This window comes from Nelumbo lutea, chromosome 1, assembly GCF_056320005.1.
Source record: "Nelumbo lutea isolate HS-2025 chromosome 1, American lotus-T2T, whole genome shotgun sequence".
Taxonomy (NCBI): domain Eukaryota; kingdom Viridiplantae; phylum Streptophyta; class Magnoliopsida; order Proteales; family Nelumbonaceae; genus Nelumbo; species Nelumbo lutea.
In genome coordinates, this window is record NC_142684.1 from 19,125,212 (window position 1) to 19,147,783 (window position 22,572).

General features: G+C 39.0%; 1 protein-coding gene across 1 annotated transcript; it reads right to left on the minus strand.

The window, feature by feature from the left end:
- On the minus strand, positions 1-4,074 carry LOC148873820 (nudix hydrolase 22, chloroplastic-like). The gene is made up of 4 exons (XM_088966087.1): positions 3,463-4,074; positions 3,216-3,358; positions 446-565; positions 1-353 (listed from the first exon to the last, which is right to left on the minus strand). Exons 1-4 carry the CDS (start codon positions 3,791-3,793, stop codon positions 129-131), a joined length of 819 nt encoding a protein of 272 aa, XP_088822213.1. The 5' UTR covers positions 3,794-4,074; the 3' UTR covers positions 1-128.
- Positions 4,075-22,572: the final 18,498 nt, after the last annotated feature.

Here is a 22,572-nt window from a genome sequence, read left to right on the forward strand (position 1 = left end):
TAGTAGGAATATCCCCACCTGCAATTTGATTTAAGATGGAAAGTACAGTCCATAGGTTTATATCAACCATTTGTCTTGAATAAATCAGGATCCAACCAATGCAGGTTATGGTGACTAATAATACAGATTCAGGGCAGGGTGGCATTTGGAGTAACAGACCAAATAAATTTGAAATTTGGATTCTGCTCCAGAAAGGGAGGTGGCCGCTGGTACACAACTGATGCAGCATGAATCAAGATCCTAGCAGTCAAACCCCATATTATGAATTTCTTGTTCTCTGTTTCATAATCAAAGAAATGAATCAGATACTTGTGCCCCATTCTTTCTCGTTGTTCTGCGGTCCGGTTCTCATCCTGGATTCATCACAATATGTTCAAAATGTGCCAAAAATGAAGAAATGAAAAGGGCAGTCTAAAATCAGTAAGAGAAGGAAGGCAGACAAAACCTTGATGAACATTTCTAAAGGTGCATCAAATACCAGTTCCACCTCTCCAGCATTAGGAGTGGGCTTGAATGATTGCCTATTGGAAAGTATACCAATCACAGGAATAACTCTCAGAAAATCCTGCACGGGAAAACAGTTATCTTTTCAAGGCCAAAAGACATTTATAAATGAATGGATACAACAAGTAAATAAAAAATATAAAGAAAAATATACTCAGAATGGGCCAACAATCAGAATTATGCTCGAATGAGTTAACCTCCATTCCATGGAGGGTAACATGCTCATTTACTTGACTTGGTGGAAGTGTAAAGACTGTAAATACAGGTTTTTGTTTTCCATGAGAAGAATATCATAATTCTATCATATAGTATGCTTGTTCATAGGTATTTTTCTTAATGTTTAGCATTTAGTTCATTGTACTCAGGTACTCAGGATATTAGACTTTTTGGTTTCTAGAACTATATTGAGAGGGCCTTGTAGATAGTGATAAGTTAAGGAGCCGTAGGAGACTGTGCTGCCAGATTACAAGGACTAGATCCTTAGGTTCAGTTTGGAAAGAGTATAAATGCAAATATGTACAGTGCAAATGCATACAAAATATAAGGTTTTTGTACTCTACATATTTGCATGTGTACTCCTTCCAAACTGAGCCTTAGCTTCCAAAATGATCCCTCCAGTGGGTTCCCAGATGGGCCCAATTTGGTTGTGGATAATCTTGGCCATTGCCATTTATCAGAAAATTGACACCAATTCTGCGCCACATAGGCATTTCACCCAGTGGAGTTTGAAATACTGTTTGGATAAGTCGTTTATCAATAAAACACTTTTCTTGGTTTGTGTGAGTCTCATCCATTGGGGAAAACATCATTTTGATGTTCCTCCAACAGTTAAGACATCTTTTACTGTTCAGTTTATGTGGCACCTAATGGCAACTAATGGCACCTAGCTGTCATAAAAGCAACAATAAACATTTTGTCCAGATTTACAAACAGATGTCCCAATTTTCAAGAGAAAAAATAGACAAAACGTTTGTCAGATAATTGGCAATGCAAATAAAAAAAAAAAGCTTCCTTGTGATGGAGGCTGTTTGAAAAGTGAGCTTGTTTGGATTTTATTACCAATCTGAGAGTTTCTTTTTGTATCTTTTTTTTTTTTTTGCATAGAGACATCATGTTAAGGTCTTGATATGCCTCAGATTCATCTTTTTGTTTTAATTCCTAAGTTTCCTACTAGCTCTTCTGAACTACATTTATATACTAACAAAATACATTAATGTTATAGCTCAAAAATAGAAAAAAGAAAATATTGATTGTCCAATGAGGTCTTTCATTGTGTCCAGGTGTGTGGGAGAACTGCTCTAATCTACAAATGATTGATCCCACATGGCTCAATGGATTTCAATTTGATCTATGGAAAAGAAAACCATTTACCATCCACAAGTTGCTATCTTAGTATCTTATGATTTCTTACAACATCTTCCCATAGAAAATGCCATGAGTATATATTAGTTATCCTTGGTTGCTATTTACTGTCAACATTGTATAAGACAAAATAAATTATATATGCTAGATTGTCACTTGTCAATCATGCAAAGAGACAAAAAGAAAATGATACACAGAAGTGCCCTGAAGAACCAACAGAGTGCTGAAATCTGATGCTAGTCAAACAAGAAGCTTTGTTCTTTCAGGAGAGTCCACACAACACCGACCATAGACAATATCTATGGAAGAACATCACTCATTCACTGATCAAATAGGTGGGGCCTTGGGGCAGTAGAAATGTAGAATACAGTTACCGTGTAGCTCATTATGTACTATGGATCATTATGAGGCATCAAGATCTCCTGGCCTATGGATGGATTCATTGTTGGATCCCCAATAGGAATGCACCTACAAGTGTGCAAATACAGACCACACATTGTATTTGCAAGGCAGTCTGCAATTACACGTTTGAAAGTGAATTCCTATTGGGATCCAGCAATAGATCCAGCTAATAGGTAACCAAAAGATCAGGAGTGCGTTTTGAGGTAGAAGTGGGAAGAAAGCATTTACAGTACTGTTCACTGAATTATCTATGCGTGGGGACAAGATCCATAAAATTGGCATGAAAAAACAGCAAGAGTTTTTTTTTTTTTTTTGTTTTTTGATAATTATGATATTGTTTACACAACACTGTTGCAAGCCTAGTGAATGAACTGAATTTTCCTGATGAGTATCATTGGAAAATTGCCTGTGGGTGAGGGATTAGAAAGTTATGTTCCATTGTGAATTGAATTCCATGACCTGTAAAATATCATATCCATGGGACTCTGAGAAAGGTTGTTGTTTACTTTATGAGAAAATCGAGAAGTGGCCGAAAATGGAATGCGGGGGTATATGAAGTATTACAACTTATGCTTGTATCTGACCTCCTTTATCTGTCACTTGTTTCTCATATCAAGAAAAAAATGCCAACAATATGTCATGATCGCATTAGCTTTTTCTAACTAGTCCTGCGTTCCTATAACAAACTAAGAAAACCCAATGAGCTACCGATTCATTATCCCCAATATAAAGTTGAGATTTTGATCGTGATTGCAAGTAGTAGCACTATAGCCAATTAGGCAACAGAGGAGAAATAGAGCAACTTCAAACCTAAACCAAATTGAGAAATAGAAACCATTCAAAATTCAATCTTAATCTCATTCGAAATTCTTCAGATTTGAGATCTGACAAAATAGTAAATGAAAGTAAAGAACCCAAAGAGAGTCGAAATTCAACCTCCAACATACCCTAGTCAAGAAGGGCTCGAGAACAGTCACAACATTAACAAGGGAAGGATCCAACCCTATCTCTTCCTTGGCTTCCCTCAAAGCCGTATCTGTGTCATTTGCATCACCCGCCTCAGCTTTCCCTCCTGGCAAAGCAACTTGACCTAAAACAAAGACATCGACCTTGATTTCACAGAATTCAAGAAGAAACCCAACTGGTTCCGTGATAATGAGTACGGAACGATGAATTCATCTCGTCTCCTCTGACCTGAGTGAGTGGAGAGTCTCTTCGAGCGCCTAGTGAGGATGACTCGGAGATCTCCAACATCATCTTCGAATAGGCAAACAAGGACGGCTGCTCTCTTCGGTCTGAATCTTTCGGACTGAGTAAAAGATGTTGCAGATTGAGAAAAACCCACCTGAGAAACGACCTTCCCTGTGTTTTCTTCGATCTCGTCCTCGTCGTCGGTGGAAGGAGGAGGCTTGTAGAGACGGAGCTGTTGAGCTAATTCCCAAAGTCTTTGAGATTCTGGAGAGAAGTTCGAATCCATGAGCACGGGGACAGAGCTTGAAGAGGTGGATGATGGAGTGCTAGCCATTCGCTGATATGTGTCTGAATCTTCCGAATTGTCGGAATCGAATGAGAGGAGGCGTGATGAGCTCTCATAAGTTTTTGCGGAACTAGTGTCTCCTTGTACAAACCACTGAGACGAGCCTACATCAGAAGCTATTTCACGTCAGATCAAAGATGTTTTGGAAATTCATGATACGGGATAAACTAACTTGTAAGTTGTAACCAATGAAATCCAAACAGGTGGTATTTATCAAAATTCCTTGTGGGGGGTTGATTAGCCATGACCAAATAGAACTCTCTAAATCATATTTTCATGTGATTGGGCACCATGTTCAATCTATATATAATTAAGGCTTAGTTTGAAAGAAGTATAAATACAAATATATATGAACTTTTTCGCTCTACATATTTGCATTTGCATTTGTACTCTTTCCAAATTCAGCCTAACTGAGCCTAATGCTTTTCAAATTTTCATAGAAAAAGTTATATGTAAGAACGTTACCGAAGAAGATGGTGTCATTTGTCGGAGAAGAATGATTTTCAAAACCGGAGTTTAGACCATGGTTTTCAAAACCAGACTAGATTGGATGGTCGGATCAAAAAAACCAGGAACGGTCAGGTGATTGATTCTGTTTTACCCTAGAACTGTTGTTTCCTTAAAATCGTTGATTTGGTCAATAAACCACTGACCTGGGCGTTCGAGATGTTCAACGGTTTGGCCGGTTTTATTTTTTAATTTTTTTGTCAAAACGGGTCGTCCGTTAGATTCGAACGATCGGACCGTTTGACCTAGGAATCGGACCCTTGACTAGTTTGTTGTTTGGATCGGTTTTAAAAACCTTGTTTTAGACCGTCATTGTTGCCAAAGAAGATGAATAAATTTTTGTTGTTACTGGGAAGACAATCAAGGTAAAATGGTCTTAAAAATGTTAAAAAAGTAGCTTTGGTATTTTAAAAAATTATGTCACACATGCTGTCATGTGATACAAATAACTGAAGAACTGTTAAGAATAGATACGAAGGCCTCGTTTGTGTTTCGATAAATGATTTATCTATATAAATGCACCTATCCGGATAAGAGCACATACCTGTGTTCTTTTATTCCCTAAGTAATGATGCACAATGACTGATTTGTCCAAAAAAGTGACATTATTGAGGGAACAATATTATTCCATCACATATTAGCGATTTATTGTACACATGGGTAAGTAATTTACTCAAGGTTATGCTAGTTCTCAACATATTAAAAGTCCACCGTCAGTTCGCATTTACACATGTTTGTTTTTTAGTGTAACTACAAACCGATGTAAAACTTCACACATGGTCTATATTTTCACATGTTTGTTTCCATTCACCATATTTAAGTACATTAAAAGTTGTAAAATATATTATATATAGTATTTATATGACCCATAATATAAATACTACGGGTCAAACCTCTAACCTGTGAACCTCTCTCTTCTTCGATTCTATGCCCAACCCGATTCTCTCAACATTATACATACATATAATATAAATATGTGCAAATCAGGCAAAATCCTGAAATTTTTGGGCCTAATGAATGCCTAGGCCAGACCGGGCTGAAAATGATATCTCTAGTTGGTGATGTGGGCCAAATTAAATGCTCATTTCCTCACATTGCTGATGATGATTTTGATGGGTTGAGCCGTAGTTTTTGAATTGAGTCCTTTGCATGGAATTTGTAGAGTTGTCAATGGATCAGGTCTGCTTCGAGATGGGGAGTACCACTTCCAATTATGTAATCAGGACAATAAGAATTAAAAAAGACCAGACCCAGAACTGATCCAATTGGATCTAATCCGATTACACTTAATAACCATAATTATCAAAGATAATTACAACTCAAATTTTCATTTTGGTAATATAACCCATTGTTTTCAACCGGATCAGACCAAATGGTCAGATCGAAAAAACCAGGAACCGGTTAGGTGACCGGTTCCGTTTTACCCCAGAACTGTTATTTTCCCAAAAACCATCAATTTGGTCAACAAACCACTGACCTAGAAAGTCGAACCGTTTGGCTGGTTTTTATTTTTTTGTCACAACAGGCCATCTGTTCGGTTCAAACGGTCAGACCGTTTGACCTAGGAACCAGACCCCTGACTAGTTCATTGTCCGATTCGATTTTAAAAATCTTGATATAACCTTAATAAAACTAACACTGAAATACTTAATTGTTTGTTTGTTGATAAAATGCCTATTTTTAACCATAATTATGATATATATAGCTCATGAAATTTATTCTTTTAGATATAAAATATAACAAAAATTACAAAAAAGATGTTGATATGTTATCAACTATATAATCGATACGGGGTTCGAATCAGTTTGGAACAACAAGAACCCATCCAGACCCAACTATTAATCGGGACAAAATCACAACACAGAACCAATATAATCTATTTGGTCGGTTCAGTTCTCCCAGGTAGACCCGGCCCACTAACAGACCTAAGAATCTGATATCTATTCGGAATTTAATGTCAAGGAGGCCACCTAGCTAATTGAAGTTGCCATAAAAGGTGTCCCGGAATATTCTTTTGGGAGCTTTTTGGAGGGCATCTTCACTATGCCTACGAGTCGCATTGAAAGGTTCACTCAAGGTTTTTAAAATTGAACCAGACAACGAACTGGTCAGGGGTCTGGTTCTTGGGTTGAATGGTCCGACCATTCAAACTGAATGGATGGCCCGTTTTGACAAAAAAATTAAAAAAAATAATTGAAAATATATTAAAAAATAAAAAAAATAAAAACCAGCCAAACCGTTGAATGGTTCAACTGCCCGAGTTAGTGATTTGCTAACCAAATCAATGGTTTTTGAAAAAATAATGGTTCTAGGGTAAAATGGAATGACTGGTTCCTGGTTTTTCTATTCCAACCGTCTCGTCTGATTTGGTTTTGAAAACCATGGGTTCACTTAAGTTTGGATGATTGGGAGTTGAGTTTCTCATGCATGAGTTTTGAAGCACTATTTGTATGCAAAACCTAGTTAATAAGCATCCTTCATTGGGCTCTGTTGGCCTTTGGGTAAACCTACTAGCTTTTGGCTATGGATTTTGAGATTATCTACTTTCAATTGGTTGATAAGATCTTGGCACAAGGTGTGAAAATTAAGCTTTGTAGAGGCCATAAACCCATTCAAAGAAAATGTGACTACCCCATGTCATCTTGCCCCAGACATTCTTCAAATATATTGGCTAATTAGAATGCATAGGCCAACTGATGGTGGCTCAGTTTTTAGAGTCACTCTAATTATAGTGGAGACTTTGTGTTCGGATTAGAGTCTTGGGCCCACGTGTGGTTAGCCACATGGCCCACTTGCAATCTGGTCGGTTAGTTGGGTTGTTACACCGCAACCAACCATCTCTGTAATTATAAATATCATTGTATCTTTCAATAAGACTACACAGAAGTTCCACTTTTTGATACCTCCTTACATGGTATCAACGCCATAGCTCATTGCAGTCCTCTTTGTTACAATCTCCTCTCCCTCTTTCTTTCATTGCATGCCTACGACGCTTTACCTTTTCTTTTTTCATCACAGAGCCTTTTACCTCATTACAGTCAATACCTCATTACACGCTTAGGGGGTGCAGTTAACTTTGTCCATCACTCATATTTCCCAAAGTCTTCTTCCAAGAAATCTTGTTCTTGGGTTTCTTAAATCAACCGATCCGTCAAGACACAAGCACCATCATGGCATCAGAAACCATCGCCAACTCCATGGCGTCCTTGTTCCTGGGTCCTAATTCACCATAATTTTTGTATGCCTCGAACAATCCAGAGATGGTCTTGGTGTCCTTTCTGCTCACTGATAACCCTGCATTTTGGTGCTTTAAGGAAATCAATTCAGGGGTATTTTCGGCCTTAGAATAGTCAAAGTGCACCTCTTTCCCAGTTAAAATCAATTATGTGACCTCTGAGGGTCTCTATGCAAATTATGTAGAAAACTGAGAAGTTTTCATAGTTGAAATGCAGTTTTTGGGAAGCTAGTGTGAAGTCTAGCTAAGAGAGGGGGTGTTTTTGTAAAAAACTAAGAACAAGAGGGCTCCTCCTATCTGCTAAACCCAGTTGGCGCCCATCCTACTATATTACCATGCTCCCCTCTCATTAGCAAACCCTATGGAGCCTTTTTAATCTAATCTTTTTCTCCTTAGCTAACCTTAGCCACCCCAAATGTGAAATCTCCATCATCCACTCCTTCTAATCTCCACCATCCATTTTAGGGCTCTCCTTTGTAGCTTCTAAACCCTAGGGTGCCACTTAATCTGCTAATCCTCACCATTAAATCTCAGCCACTCCCTCCATCCTATATCCCAACCATTCAATCTAGGGCACCACATATTCTTTTAATCTTAACCCTTCAACCCTAGATGTTCTAATCTACACGCTCCATTTCTAGGTGCCCAAATCTCAACCCTATATAATATTGGGTGCCCTCTCCTTCCATTTTCAGCCATAGATCACCCCAAAACCATCTTAGCCATCCATTAGAAACCCTAGGACATCCCTAACTTTGCTAAATCCCAACTGCTGCCCCCCCATCTTTCTCCCTATTTCTAGTTGTGTCCACCATTCTCTATAAAAAGGGGCCCAAGGGCCCTGTAGAAGGGGTTGGTCAATTCACCCAATTAAGACGGAAGGCCTAGCTCGAGAAGTTTGAGGGTCAAAGGAGAGATCCGGAGATTGCTACCTCTGATCGGATTACATATTTTTATTTCATTTCTTTTGTTAATTTATTTATGTATTTATTTGTTTGCACTTTTAATTTTCAGTACTGTTCGAATTCTATTTTTCTCAGTTTAATTAATTAATTTTTATGTTTCTGCACTTCCCTCTTGTGTTCTCTTGTTTGGATTTGAGTACGTATTAATTTTTCCCTCGCTTCCAAGTGGATACGACCCGTTCTCATCATTTTATTGCCGTTTGTAATTGTTTGAGAATCGGAAAAATTTTATAAATGTTTAAATTGGTGTTTCGAGGTGGTTAACAACATGCTCCAAATCACACCACTCACCGGAGAAAATTACCTAGTGTGGCATTAGACAATGAGAATAATACTTTGAGCAAAGAGCAAGCTATGTTTTGTCGATGGATCACTGCCATGACCACCAAGATTGTCACCAGAAGAAAGTGCTTGGTCCAAATGCAATGCAATGGTTGTTTCTTGGATCTTCAACTCTGTCTCAAAGGAAACTCTATGGTAGTGTTGCCTTCATTGAGTTTGCATCAGAAATTTAGTCAGAATTGCAGGAGCGGTTTTCTCAGAAAAACATTTCTAGAATACACCAACTCAAGCATGATCTAGCAATGCTCAAACAAGCATATCTTACAGTAACATTGTTCTTCACCAAATTAAAGATAATTTGGCATGAACTGGCCACACTCACTAGCTTGCCTAAATGTTCTTGCAGAGGTGCATCCAAGATTTTCATTGTTGAACAAGAAAAAGAATGACTCCATCAATTCTTGATGGAACTTAACGAGTCATACAACACCATCCACTCAAACATTCCTGGATCGAAACCCTCGCCATCCTTGAATAAGGCATATGCTCTAGTTCTTCAAGAAAATTCCACCTAGCAATGTACACTCTACAAGGACCCACACTAGAACAACATCCATGTATGTTTCTTCCCGACAAGGGCCCCGTTCATATGTTGTGGGACCCAATCAACAATCAAGATCAAAGTATTACTATGAGCACTACAAATGCAATGGCCACACCAAGGACCGTTGCTACGAACTAGTAGGGTATCCACCCTGCTGGGACAAAACCCGTTCAAATTGGTGGAATGGGAAGGGTAACTAACGATCAAGCTCCTGCACAGTTTCAGAAACCACATATCAGATTCCTAGCCAGACTCATTCAAGAAATCCTTCGGTATTTGGTCTTTCACCTCAGTAGTATAATCATCTTCTCTCCCTACTGAAAAGAGAATCATCTAACACTATATCTACCAATGTTGCCAGTAAGACCATCTACAATGTCACGTGGATACTTGATAGTGGTGCTTCAGACCATATGATCTCGTCACCATGTCATTTTATTAATCACACCTCAATGGATATTGCTAAGCCAATTCGGTTACCAAATGGACTATTGGTTCTATCCATGATGTAGGGATCAATATCCTTAAGATCTTTGATTATCCCTGATGTTCTATACATACCAGACTTTTCTTGCAATCTTTTGTCTGTTAGTCGGCTAACACAGTAGTTCAATTGTGTTGTGATTTTCTTTTCTTTGTCTTGCATCATCCAAGACTTAGCCTCCAAGACAGTGATTGGGTTGGGGAGTTTGCAAGATGGATTCTACCGATTCTCATTTACAACAACTCAACACGCATCTATTCACACCACTTCCACCACAAATTCAGCAACATGGCACCACCGCCTAGGACAGCATCTCGTAAGCACCTACCACTCATTTCTGGAATACCTCTTGTCTCTTTAGAGCACTGTTGTAATGCCTACCATAAAGCCAGCTACCATTACCTATCAGCCAGTCCAAGTCTTCTTAGACATTTCAATTAGTCCATTGCGACATTTGGGGAGGCTACAAGACACAATCTCATAGAGGAGCTTGATACTTCCTTAAATTGGTCAATGATTTTATCAAATGTACTTGTGTTTATCTCCTTCATAATAAATCGGATGTTGTATCTTTTCTTCTTTTATTTTGTGCAATGGTGCCTTGACAGTTTGGATACACACTACAAATTCTCCGATCAAATAATGGGTTTGAATTCCTTCATGTCCCTTGCAAGTATTCCTTATTGGCAAGGGATTGAATTTCAAAGCAGCTATGTTGACACACCTCAATAGAATGGCGTTGCTGAAAGGAAGCATCGCCACTTACTCGAAGTTGCCAGATCCCTCCGCTTCCATGCCCACATGCCTATATCATTTTGGGGTGAGTGCTTACAAACTGCAGTCTACATTATCAACCGCTTACCAACTCCTTTACTCTCAAACAAATCACCTTATGAAGTCTTGTTCCAAAAATCACCATGTTTTGATCATATGAAATCCTTTGGGTGTCTATGCTATGCGTAGGTTCACCCCAAACCTTATGACAAATTTGCCAGTAAAGTCATTCGATGTGCCTTTGTTGGATACCCTTATGGCCAAAAGGGATACAAATTATATAATCTTGAGTCATACCAATTCTTTACTGCCTGAGACATCATTTTTTATGAGTCTCAATTCCCTTTCAAGAACCAACAACACCCCACCACCACTCTTGAACCACACATTTTTCCACTCCCCAACCTCAATTTTGATGACACAATTGTCCCACCACCTCCACAAACTGAACTCCAGCCCTTAGTTGACCAAACACAACCCATTTCATTACCTAGCCCATCATCTGTTGATCCCCAACCCACAATCGACACCTTGCTATTTGCAGAACCGCCTAGAACTGATAACATTCAGCACAATACTTGGTCCAAGCACTCATCCAGGACTCCCACTCACCTTCAAGACTATGTCATCAACCTGCCACCTTCTTTGGCAAATCAGACCCATGCTATCTCTCCGTAGATAGAATTTGAACCAACCACTTTCACTCAAGCCAACAGGGATCCCCAATGGCGCTAAGCCATGGTAGATGAAATCTCAACCCTAAAGTGCAACAATACTTGGACTCTTGTGGACTTACCCCCAAGAAAGCAACCAATTAGGTCCAAATGGGTCTATAAAATCAAATAGAAAGTGAATGGCTCTATCTTCAAAGCTCGTCTTGTGGAAAAGGGCTATACCTAGGTCGAAGGATTGGGTTACCATGACACCAGTAGAAAAATTAGTCATAGTGCAGTTTTTATTGGCAATGGTTGTAATAAGAAATTTGGAAATTTATCAATTCGATGTTAATAAGGCCTTTCTACATGGTGATCTTCATGGAGAAGTATACATGACCATTCCTCAAGAATTTGCTCGTGAAGGAGAACACAGAGTTTACAAATTGCAAAAATCCCTCTATGGCCTTAAACAAGCCTCTTGTATGTGGTTTGAAAAGTTTACTCAAGCCCTTTTGTCTTTAAACTTCAAATAATCACATGCTGACTACTCTCTCTTTACATTGACATCGGGAGACTCCTTCATTGTTGCACTAGTCTATGTTGATGATGTCCTTACTGGAAATGATTCCATATGAATCACATCTCTCAAGAAGTTCATGGATGACAAGTTTAAAATCAAAGACCTTGGCCTGCCCCAATTATTTTTTAGGCCTTGAAGTCTGCCGTTCTGTTAAGGGCATATTTCTCAGTCAACATAAATACACAACTGATGTTCTTCTTAATGCTGGGATACAAGACTGTAAACCTTACCAATAGCTATGGAGGTTCAATGTCATTTTGATGACACTTCTAGCCTCATCCTGTCTGATCCATCATCATATCGAAGATTGGTGGGCTGCTTAGTTTACCTCACAGTAACCAAGCCCGACCTCTCATTTGCTGTAAACTATCTCATTAAACATATGCATGAACCTCACCAAGAGCACCTTGTGTTAAACGGTGTATGCCCTTAACTCCAATCAACATGATGTACATTATGACATTTATTGTAAATGAATAAAGTACATAGTTGATTCATGTTATTGTGGTGTGTTTCTGTGTAATACCCTTAAACTGTACACATATGAGACACGTGTTAGTTTAGAATCCTCACAGTTGTTGAATAGATCTAGGGAGATTTATCCTGCCAAGGTTGACACTAGTGAACCATCAAGTTGGTTGGGGTGGCTTGTCTCAGTTGTCAGGATGAAACCTGAGGTACATGTAATGTGGGTTTTCTTGAAACCCTGAACTAAACCAAATTCCAATATTGCCATGGACCTTGAAGACAGATGGGCAAAACTGGAATATTACACCTGACCCCAACACTCGATTATGGTACTGTACTAGGTGTCGGATTGGGCTATCTTTGGTATGCCAATCAGTGAGATCCTTAGCGGGGGTCAAAACCTGGGTATATTGGGACAATCCAAGAATTCATCCGAGTGGGTGATCATAGTTATAGGATCAACCCCTTTATCAGACAAAGTGAATTATCGAGGAAATGCACTCTCTCTGATGGAAACCTAAATTGCTGGCAATGGATTTCAAATGTATTTGAAATTTGGTTTTGCAAAATATATTTATATAGAGATATACTTTATATTATGTTTTTAGAAATTGTTTGCAAAAGGGTTTTATTTCTTGGGATCCATGTGAGTAGAGAGTGCAGCATTGTACCTTGCAGCCGAGGGAGAGGTCCTCTCTTGTCGGGTAGTATTTGATCATTAAGGGCTGAGAGGTTAAGTGTAAGACCATTGAGAGTTATACTTGATGGGCTAATCTTGCATCTGCGCACAGTCCTTGGGCCTTCATAAGATGGCTGGACCTAATGACCATTTAGTGTAAATGTTGGGCCCATTAAGAGCCATTGGTGATGGACTCAAGGGTTCACTATGTACTACAATGAATTCGGCCAGGACTTGTAAATAAGGCTAGGCTGAATCCATGTGATTGATGTGTAGATCAATGATAGGGTCCCATGCCATACAAAGAGAGCCCAATTAGACAACATTAAAAAGGAAGTGAGCCTGAAAGCTTAATGGGCCTAAAGCCCATTTCAGACTAGGTTAATTGGATTAATTAAATATGTGCAAACTTGGATATGGATCAAAACATAAGGACAAGAGGATAACTCTTATCTACTTAAAGAGTCCAAATCCAAATAGAGATTTGGATAAGGGAACTCCTAATTTGATTAGGAATAGTTGATAATTATCTGCAGATAAGATAAGGGATTATCCTTATCACTTAAAGAGTTTAGATCCAAATAAAGATTTGGATCAAGAAACTCCTAATTAGGTTAGGAGATCATTTCTTTGAGGCTATAAATAAAGAGCAGGGCAGATCTGAAAATCATACAACAACAGAAGACAACCTAGTTTGACTGTTTCTGCCTTCAGTTCTTTCTCTCCCTGCTCTTGCTGCCCTACCCTATTCGATCTTCATTTCTTGGAACTGATCAAGATTAGATCTTGATATTGTTTCTTGCTAGAAGAAACAATTCTGAAGCTGTGCTCACTACTCAATTCGATTTTTGCTAAAGAATCAGAAGTTCTTGGTGAAGAACTACCTGTTGATCCAGCCTCATCCTAAGTTGTTTCATCTTCAGTGGAGGGAGGATTTGGTACACTCTTTGTGCATGAACACATGCATTGGGAGGAGCAATTTTGCATGAATTCCGTATCAGGTATACCTCTCCCTAATCTTGGTTTTAGATTTGGTCCGGTTTGGTTACAAGAATGAACCTTGAAAATGCAGCTTTCTAAATTGGGAATACGATTCCTAGATGGAAGTAAAGAAATTTTTGAAATGTCGCCCAACCTTCTTGTAGGGTTCGTCCATCCATATGATGGATCTCCCATCCCTTCAGTGGTATCAAAGCCAGGTTCAAGTCTTGAACCAAATTAGATCAGATCTGGATCTGCGCAAATGGGTAGAAGGCGTTCTACCCAATTTGCATACTTAGCATTTTTTCTGGGAATTGGTTCACAGATTATGGGCGAATGATCTGGAAAATAAATCTTTATTGTTCTACTATATTTATAGAATTTTTTTGTGAATGTTTCTTGAATTCTTGGGTTGCACGTGTGATGGAGATTGAATCTTTTTGGTGCCAAGATTGACGCATCCTGTTATTTCTTTTCTATTCAATTTGGCCTGTAAATAATTTTTTTAGACAAATTGTATAGGAATTCAATGTGATGTAATAATAGAAAAATTAGGTTTTTTATTTTATTTTCATTTGGATATTGTTGAAGTGCGCAATAGAGGAGAAGAAGATTTCGCAGAAAGACATTTTGCGATCTACGGTTTTGTAGATATCGATTCTGCAATCTGCGATTAATTTTTCTTTGCAGGTTTGCAGGATGTCCAAGAAAATCATAGTGCATCCCTCTGATTTCATTTTCTTGATAATGTGATTATGTAGATTTAATTTATTTTCCAAATCATTATTCTTGAATTAAATCTTAAACTGGACACCAAAACTTCGGCCGATTTGCACCAGTTTTGGTCCAAATTGGTTGGACCAAGTTGTTGGTTTGATGGGGTTGGTTTTTTTGACCCAAATTCAATTTCAGCCAAAGGGTTGATGGCCCGCTTCAAGTTTTTAATTCAGCTCACCTCTATAAAACCCAATTTTAATATGTTAAAACTACATCAGCCCCAATTCAGCTATATGGGCCGAACTGCTTTTTGCAGTACAACCCATGTACTTAGATAATGTTATGGGCTCTAATGGGTTGATACCTTTTTAACCTAAATTAATTTAGGGTTTTACAGATATTTTAATTGATTGGATCAATTTGTTTCATGCATGTAATGTATGGATGTATGATGTGCTACGTTCATGGGCCATAAGCACTTGGCCCATGTTAATTCAATAGTGCCCATAATTGCCATGGTGTCTATAAGATCATTGGATGATCTCCCTGCCTGATGGGCCCCACATCAACTTCCTTCCCAAGAGGATCCGTACGGAACCCTAACTGTTTAGGGCCCATTTAAATATGGCTTTAAGAAAGTTAGTGTGATCCACTTTGGTTTGACCTAAATAAAACTAAGGCGTAATTATCCGTTCCCTCCAGATAAATATAAGTGCATATGATAGGGAGATTCATATGATAAACTCTCTAAAGGTCTTCCATCATTTGCATGAAGATGGGTCATTCAATAATGAGGAGATGCACCATAAAATTGGGCTATCCATTTACTGCTGGATCTGTTGGATTGTTTCATAAGATGATAAGGGTGTCATAGACCGATGTGGAAGGGGCCTATCCTAAAATGGAAGACTCTCTCACAATACCTTGGCGTTCATGAATATGATGGATAAGCACTTACTAGACAGAAAGGTTTAACCTAAAATGGCTATGAACCTTGTCTGACAAAGGCCAAAGGGAAAACTCATAAGATGAGTGGATTTGGTCCTTCACAGAAGGTGGTGGGGTTATGCAGTTGAAATAGCTGACTCCATGCACTGTATGTGGTTTCCCACATTTCCAGAGACATATTTCGTGGTCTCCGTCACTGAGATAGGAGGGAAATCTTAGAGATGAACAAATGGAAATGGAACATAGATTAAAAGTCATTTCTGTGTAGATAACATGAATCAAATTATGTTGTGGACAACTATTTGTTTTGCCTTTTATCAGAAATGGCAAACGGACAATTCTTCAAACTGTTGGATGACAATAAGCTTAAGGGCTCGAATTATGTTGACTGGTTTCATAACCCTAAGAACCCTGCTCCAGATTGTCTGGGTGATAGGGCTTCGGAGGCCCGCAGGAGGAAATATCAAGAATGGGAGGATAAAAACTCTCTTGCCCGGTGCTGCATCATAGCCTCCTTAGACAATCAAATACAACGACAATTCGATCAGATCGAAGTGTCAAAGGATATCTTGGATAGTCTAAGGACCATGTACAAAGAGCAAAATTGTTTTACTCGTCGAAAGGTCTTAAAGCAGTTTATAACCACTCAAATGTCCAAGAACAACTAGTTCATGACCATTGTCTTAAGATGATGGGATACATTAATGAACTGAAGGCTCTTGGTTCTGGGATAGGTCATGTCACCAAAGTTGATGTCATCCTGAACTCTTTGCCCCATTCCTTCAATAGTTCATCATGAATTATAATATGAACAAGATAAATGTTAGCCTTTAGGAACTCAACAATATGTTGTAGAGGGACAAAGAACTAATAAAAAAGGATGAGCCCATGGCCATGCTTGTTGAAGGTGGCAAATCGGGCAAGAAGAAGAGGAAAGCAAAGAAGAAACCTCAGAAGAAAACTAGCAAGCCTTAAAAGTAGAAGAAGGACAAGGCATCAGATGCCTGTCATTTCTGCAAGAAACTCGACCATTGGAAGAGGAATTGTCCTTGGTACCTAGAGACCAAGAAACAAGGTAATTTCGAATCTTTTGTCATAAAGACCAATATGTTGGTCACTTCTACTTCTTGGTGTATTGACTTTGGGGCTTTTACTCATGCATGTAATACATTGCAGGGGTTCAGGACAAGCAAAAGATTGAGTAACGGAGAAGTTATTCTTTACTTGGGAATTTCTGCAAGTGTTGTAGTTACAGTCATAGGAATTGTAGAATTTCATTTCAGAGAAAGAATCATTATATTAAAAGATTGTTTTTATGTACCCAATTTGAGAATAAATTTGATTTCTGTTTCAAAATTGTGTGTGGATGGTTATTCTGTTCTTTATAGTAATGTGATTACTATCAAAAGGAATAACAAATTCCTCACATATGGAGAACTTGAGAATGGTCTTTATGCTCTCCATCATTCTCTGGAAACAAACATAACTGAAACTACATCGGATAATATCCCTAAGAAAAGAAATCATGATATAATTAATCCCACGTGCTTGTGGGATTACCGACTTGGCTACATTAATATATATCGTATTACAATGTTGGTAAATGATGGTCCTTTGGATTTTCTAACTATAGAAGATCTTCCAATCTGTGAACCTTGCCTTCAGGGTAAGATGACGAAACGACCATTCTCCGGTAAGCCTAAAAGATTAACAGACACACTTGACCTTATACATACTGATGTATGTGGTCTCATGAATGTTAGTGCATGTAACCAGCACGTTTATTTCATAACATTTACCGATGATCACTCACGATATGGTTACGTGTACCTAATGAGACACAAGTCAGAATCCTTTGAAAAGTTTAAAGAGTTAAGATAAATGGTTGAGAAACAGTTAGGAAGACACATTAAGGCCCTTCGATCAGATCGAGGAGGCGAATATCTCTCTAACGAATTCAGGGACTACTTAAAGGAAAATGGGATAGTATCACAACTAGCTCCTCCTGCTACACCATAATTAAATAATGTGTCAAAGAGGAGGAACCAGACTTTATTGGATATGGTTTGATCACTTCTCATCCACTTGGAATTACCTACATCCTTTTGGGGATACACATTAGAGATTACGATATACGTGTTGAACTAGGTTCCAACCAAATTTGTTCTACAGACTCTATATGAGCTTTGGACCGGTAAGAAACCAAGTGTGAGACACTTGAAGATTGGGGGTTGTCTGACATATGTTAAAAGAACAAGTACTAACAAATTAGAATCTAAGGCCAATCGTTGCCTATTTGTAGGAGATCTACATCCTGAGCAATCATCATCAGGAAGTTGTTCTTGATGAGGAGAGCTCAGGGGTAGTGGGAGATGTCCCACAAGCTTCAGTTAATAACCAACCTAGGAGATCTACCCGGGTATCCAGGCCTCCAGTTCATTACGGCTATAACCAAGAAAGTTACTTGGTGGAAGCCATGACCAATGAGGAGGATCCTGTGACTTATATGGAAGCTATGTTGGATATAGATTCCTTGAAGTGGGTAGAGTTCATGAAAGCTGAGATGGACTCAATGGTGACCAATGGAGTCTGGACTCTAGTAGATCCGCCTCCTGGGGTAAAAGCATCTAATTGCAAATGGATCTATAAGATGAAGAAGGGCCCCAATGGTAAGGTTGAGACCTATAAGGATCATCTTGTGGCAAAAGGGTACACTCAGAAAGAGGGAATCAACTATAAGGAAACATTTTCGTCCATGGCCATGCTTAAATCTATTAGGATCCTGTTAACTGTAGCAGCATACCATGATTATGAGATTTGGAAAATGGATGTCAAAACCACATTCTTGAACGGAGATCTTACTAAATATGTCTACATGCAGCAACTGCAAGGATTCATTGTTGCAGGTTAGGAACACATGGTATGTAAACTTAATCGATCTATGGACTTAAGCAAGCTTCTAGGAGTTAGAACATTTGGTTTGAGTCTATCGTCAAACAGATTGATTTTGAGTAGATCTGGATGAGCCCTGTGTTTACAGGAAGACCAGTAGGGATAAGGTCACATTCTTCGTTCTGCATGTAGATGACATTCTACTCATTGGGAATGACCAGGACAAGAGCATTGGACCGCTGTGAAAAACACACTGAAATACCTTCAAATGACAAAAGAGTTTTATCTGGTATTCGATGGTTGTTCACCATAGATCCTTGGGTATACCGATGTCAATTTCCAGTCAGACCCATATGATAGAAAGTCTACATTTGGATACATCTTTATGATGGGGTCTTGCGTAGTTAGCTAGAAAAGCAGCAAACAAGGGTCAACTGCAGATTCCACAACCAAGGCCAACTACATTGCCGCAAGTGAAGCTACCGAGGAAGCCGTCTGGACGAAAAAGTTCATTTAGGAATTAGGAGTTGTTCCGTCCAGCACATCACCCATTCCACTGTTGTGTGACAACACTGGAGCCATTGCTTAGGCTAAGGAGCCACGAGCCCACTCAAAGTCAAAGCACATTGAGAGAAAAGACCATGTACTACGGGTGATAGTTAGAAGAGGGGACGTCCAGATTCAGAATGTAGCATCAGTGGAGAATGTGACAGACCCATTAACTAAGCCACTGACACAAAACGTGTTTGAGAAACATGTGGAAAGTATGAGAGTCCGGCTTATACCTGATTGGACCCAAGTGCAAGTGAGAGCTGTTAGATAGTGTATGCCCTTAGCTCCAATCAACATGATGTACATTATGACATTTATTGTAAATGAATAAAGTACATATTTGATTCATGTTATTGTGGTCTGTTTCTGTGTAATACCCTTAAACTGGACACATATGAGACTCGTGTTAGCTTAGAATCTTCACAACCATTGGATAGATCTGGGGAGATTTATCCTATCAAGGTTGACACTGATGAACCGCCAAGTTGGTTGGGGTGGCTTGTCTCAGCTGCTAGGGTGAGACTTGTGGTACATGCAGTGTGAGTTTTCTTAAAATCTTGAACTGGACCAAATTCCATTATTTTCCTAGACCTTTGAGACAGATAGGAAAAAGTGGAATGTTACACTTGACCCCTCGACTCGATTATGGTACTGCAGTAGGTGTCAGATTGGGGTATCTTTGACATGCCAATCAGTGAGATTCTTAGCGGGGATCAAAACCTGGGTATGTTGGGACAGTCTGAGAATTCATTTGTGTGGGTGATCATAGTGACAGGATCAACCCCTTTGTCAGACAAAGTGAATGATCAGGGAAATGCACTATCTCTAATGGAAACCTAAACTACTAGTAGTGGATTTCAAATGTATTTGAAATTTGGTTTTGCAAAATATATTTATATAGAGATATACTTATATATATGTTTTCATAAATTGTTTGCAAAAAAGTTTTAATTCTCGAGATCCATGTAAGTAGATAGTGCATCGCTGTACCTTGCAACCTAGGGAAAGGTCCTCTCTTGTCGGGCAGTGTTTGATCATTAAGGGTTGAGAGGTTAAGTGTAAGACCATTGAGGGTTATACCTGATAGGCTAATCTTGCATCTGCCCACAGTCCTTGGGCCTTCATAAGATGGCTGGACCCAAGGACCATTTAGTGTAAATGTTGGGCCCATTAAGAGCCCATGGTGGTGGACTCAGGGGTTCAATGTGTATTGCAGTGAATTCGGCTAGGCCTTGTGAGTAAGGTTGGGCTGAACGCATGTGGCTGATGTGTAGATCAATGATAGGGTCCCATGCCATACAAAGAGAGCCCAACATTAAAAATGAAGTAAGTTTGAAAGCATAATGGGCCTAAAGCCCATTTCGAACTGGGTTAATTGGATTAATTAAATAGGGGCGAATCTGGGTATTGATCAGCAGATAAGGATAAGAGGATAACTCTTATCCACTTAAAGAATCCAGATCCAAATAGAGATTTGGATCAGGGAACTCCTAATTTGATTAGGAATAGTTGATCTTGATCTGCAGATAAGATAAGGGATTATCCTTATCACTTAAAGAGTTTAGATCCAAATAAAGATTTGGATCAAGAAACTCCTAATCAGATTAGGAGATCATCACTTTGAGGCTATAAATAAAGAGCAGGGCGGATCTAAAAAACATACAACAATAGAAGACAACTCAGTTTGACTGTTTTTGCCTTCAGTTCTTTCTCTCCCTACACTTGCCGCTCTACCTTGTTCGATCTCCATTTCTTGGAACTGATCAAAATTAGATCTTGATATTGTTTCTTGCTACAAGAAACAATTTTGAAGTTGTGTTCACTACTCCATTCGATTCTTGATGAAGAATCAAAAGTTCTTGGTGAAGAACTACCTGGTAATCCTGCCTCATCCTAAGCTGTGTCATCTTCAATGGAGGGAGGATTTGGTACACTCTTTGGGCATGAACATCTGGGTTTGGTGGAGTAATTTTTCCTGGACTCCGTATCAAGTATACCTCTCCCTAATCTTAGTTTTCAGATTTGGTCTGAGTTGGTTATAAGAACAAACCTTGAAAATGCAGTTTTCTAAATTGGGAATACAATTCCCGGATGGGAGTAAATAAATTTTTGAAATTTCGCCCAACCTTCCTATAGGGTTCGGCCATCCATATGATGGATCTCCCTTCCCTTCACCTTGATGCTGCCTTACGCGTTGTTCGGTATCTTTCGATTAATAGCAGCCTTGTTCTCAATGGGTACTCTGATTCTAACTAGGCTATTTGCCTCATCACCTGGTAATCAGCCATTGGCTACATTACCTTACTCGGCACGTCTCCTCTGTCTCGAAAAACCAAGAAGCAACCGACTGCCTCTCACTCCTCTACAGAAGTGGAATATCGAGCAATGGCCTATGTCATAGCTGAATTAGTTTGGCTTCGACGTCTCTTAGCTGATCTCACCATTCAACTTTCATCACCTATGCAACTGCATTGTGACAGCAAAGCAACACTTCACATAGCAAGCAATCCGGTTTTTCACGAAAAAACGAAACACATTGAAATTGACTATCATTTCGTTTGTGAACAAGTGCAAAATGGCCTCTTACAAACTTATCACTCATCAAGCTCCTATCAACCAGCTGATCTTCTCACTAAGTCTCTTCCTGCAGAAAAATTTCATCATATCCGCTCCAAGTTGGGCGTTTTGTTGCCTTCTGATGCTCCAACTTGAAAGGGGGGTGTTAGAATTAGAGTCTTGGGCCCACATGCGGTTTAGCCACATGGCCCACTTGCAATCTAGTCGGTTAGCTGGGTTGTTACACTACAACTGACCATCTCTATAATTATAAATATCATTGTATCTTTTAATAAGATTACATAGAAGTTCCACTTTTTTATACCTCCTTACACCTTGGGATCAAATCTCATTGCCACCAGAGCTTAATTTCCTTCTCAGATTACCCTCGAGCTAATGCAATGCACACACATGCCTTCTCAAATAAAGTCGAGTGATTTTTTATTTCAAAAGGCTGGTGTTTTCACCATTCATTGGGGTCACATGCGACCACAGTCGCAATACATTTTTTTTCTTGACACAAAAGGAGGCTTTAACCAATTAGATAACTTAGGGTAGTGTGGCAGCTAACCAAAACCATGAAAACCAGTAATGAGGAGTTTATGGGTCCATTTGGTTCATAATTGGAATCAATATTATCTATTCCCATTGTCTGTTTGGTTCAAATGGGAATCAGAATTGAAATTGGAATTATCTAGAATGAGATTTCCTTCCCAAGAAGGGGGAAGGAAATGTCCGTACCTTTAAATGGGAGAATGCAATTCCATCAGGAATGGGAATGGGATTCCGGTCCCACCCAACCAAACAGTTGGAATTGAAATAACTTTGATTCCAGACCCTATTCCTGTAAACCAAATGGGCCCTATATCTTGTGGAAGAAGTGGAAT